The following is a 2,046-nucleotide window of genomic DNA, read 5'->3' on the forward strand; positions in this document are numbered from 1 at the left end:
TGGGACATAAAATGATACTCGTGAAGAGTGTGCTTCTTAGCTCAAGTAGATACATGAGACTAAATGGGCAGCTCCTGTCCAGAGGTGAGATGAGAAGGCAGAGAGGGTCAGGAGCTGATTGAATGGACACGGGAGATCGGAGCTGGAAAGGAGGAGTGTGCTGTCACAGTATATAGAGAGGAACTAGGGTCACATAACAATGTATGTACAAATTTTTTGTATGAGAAACTAACTTGAATTTTAAACTTGCACTTAAAGCACAACAATTTAAAAAAAAATTTCTTACACTGAGTTCAGTTCCATCCGCCATGCAGTAATTAAAACTGACACCAAGATCAAACACAATTTCAATGGTTCGAAAATTGCTTGATTCTGTGACTGTGAATTTGTTTCCTTCTTGTGTAATTGTCAGTTTCAAATTGTCAAGAGCTCCAAGCTTTCTTTTCACCACGTTAATACCTGCAAAAAGAAAGAGACTGGGGAAAATAAAGTCAAAATGCCATAGAAAGTGTTTATTTTTCTAAGTTCTATTGTTTTTTAATTTTCTTTTTTAAGGGTAGAGAGGAAAACTTGGTAACAGTGCCTTTGCACAATAGCATTCAGATGGCTTCTGTAGAAAACATTCAAATTCAATCAGATCAAGAGAATGGATTCAAGCTATTTTTCCAAAACTTAAATGAAACACAGAATTATAGAATCTTAGGGTTGGGTAATTTTAATAAGATTATCAAACTTTTCATTTCAGTGTTAAGTAAACCAAATTCCAGAAATGTCAAATGAAGGTTTAAAAATATTCATATGCTTATAAAAACACACTTTAATTCTGCATATACAGTATTCTTTTTTAATGTCCCTTTGTTGGTAGATTTGAACTGCTCACCTTTTGGTTGGCAACCAAACTTTCAACCACCGCATCACCAGGGCTCCTTGCTTTCCATAATGGTTTTATAATTCTCTTTGCTTTTTGTGGCATTTCCAACTGATACAAAAATGGGAGAATTAGCAAATTTTACACTCAAATTCATTATTGTAAGAGTGTACAATGTTCATAAATTTGAACTTGTAATCCCTGACCTGTAGGATATAATTGATGCAAATTTTCTTTTTGGAAAGATACAAACTTATTTTCTCTTTTTTTACAGTGTCTGTGCTGCCAGATAATTGAAACAGATTTTTAAATCAGTTAAAACCCCCAAAGAAAGCACATAGTTTCATGAGATTATTTCTAAAATTTTATAAATCAGAAGAAGAGAGAATTGTTTAGGTCTAATTCATTCAGAACTGTGAATTTTAGAACTCTTTTCCATTGCTTTATTACATGGCCTTTGCTTTTCCATCTTAAAGAATCCAGGTGTTTTAATAAAAATCTGGCAGTCATCATCACACATTCCCATTTTTTTACTATACACAAAAAAAAAAAACCAGTTTGCAATGATACAGATGAAATAAGCAGTTAAAGAGGAAATAAAACATAACTAGATCTTTTCAAGGGATATCACTCAAAGAATAAACTATTTTTCCTAGGATAAGTGAGGATATGGTTTTTCCTCCTCTGAACCATCACATTTTGGATCCTCATCGCCACACCAGGTGATACTCTCCAAGCCCAGAGGTTTAAAGGGAATTAGAAAGAAAAACTCTGTGGGAAATGAAAGAACCAGTCACTAAAGAATGAAGTTCTTACCCAGTTTTTCCATGAACTTGTCATAGTTTTCATTCCGGTTAACCTTCCAACTACCATCAAATGGCATGATCTTCAGTTGAGTCAGCCTCTAAGCAGCCAGAGATTCAGGTCTGTGCTTAGCAGAGAATTTATTCTATTTCTTATCTTAGAACCAATTTCATACTGTGATGTGGAGGTTTAAAGTTCAAGAGACCACACTCTAATGCCCAGCCATTCTAGTGTCTCTTTGTATAAACTCCTTAGCACCTCCCCTGAAATTCAACTGAGTTAAAACATAATAAGTATACTTACTCCATCTTAAACTACAGTTTGCAAGGACATTTATTTCAAGAATTCAAACTCATGCTTTCTGAAGCTAGTTT

At 34.4% G+C, this 2,046-nt stretch overlaps 1 protein-coding gene across 1 annotated transcript in view; it reads right to left on the reverse strand.

Moving 5' to 3' along the window:
• Positions 1-1,751, reverse strand: part of FABP2 (fatty acid binding protein 2) — a 4,755-nt gene extending 3,004 nt beyond the window's left edge. Inside the window, exons 1-2 of the mRNA XM_004386808.1 lie at positions 1,685-1,751; positions 287-459 (exon numbers count right to left, since the gene is read on the reverse strand). Coding sequence (XP_004386865.1) covers positions 287-459; positions 1,685-1,751 — 240 coding nt within the window. The remainder of the gene's footprint in view (positions 1-286; positions 460-1,684) is intronic.
• Between the last annotated feature and the right edge of the window lie 295 nt (positions 1,752-2,046).

Source organism: Trichechus manatus, unplaced genomic scaffold (assembly GCF_000243295.1).
Source record: "Trichechus manatus latirostris isolate Lorelei unplaced genomic scaffold, TriManLat1.0 scaffold00171, whole genome shotgun sequence".
Classification (NCBI taxonomy): domain Eukaryota; kingdom Metazoa; phylum Chordata; class Mammalia; order Sirenia; family Trichechidae; genus Trichechus; species Trichechus manatus.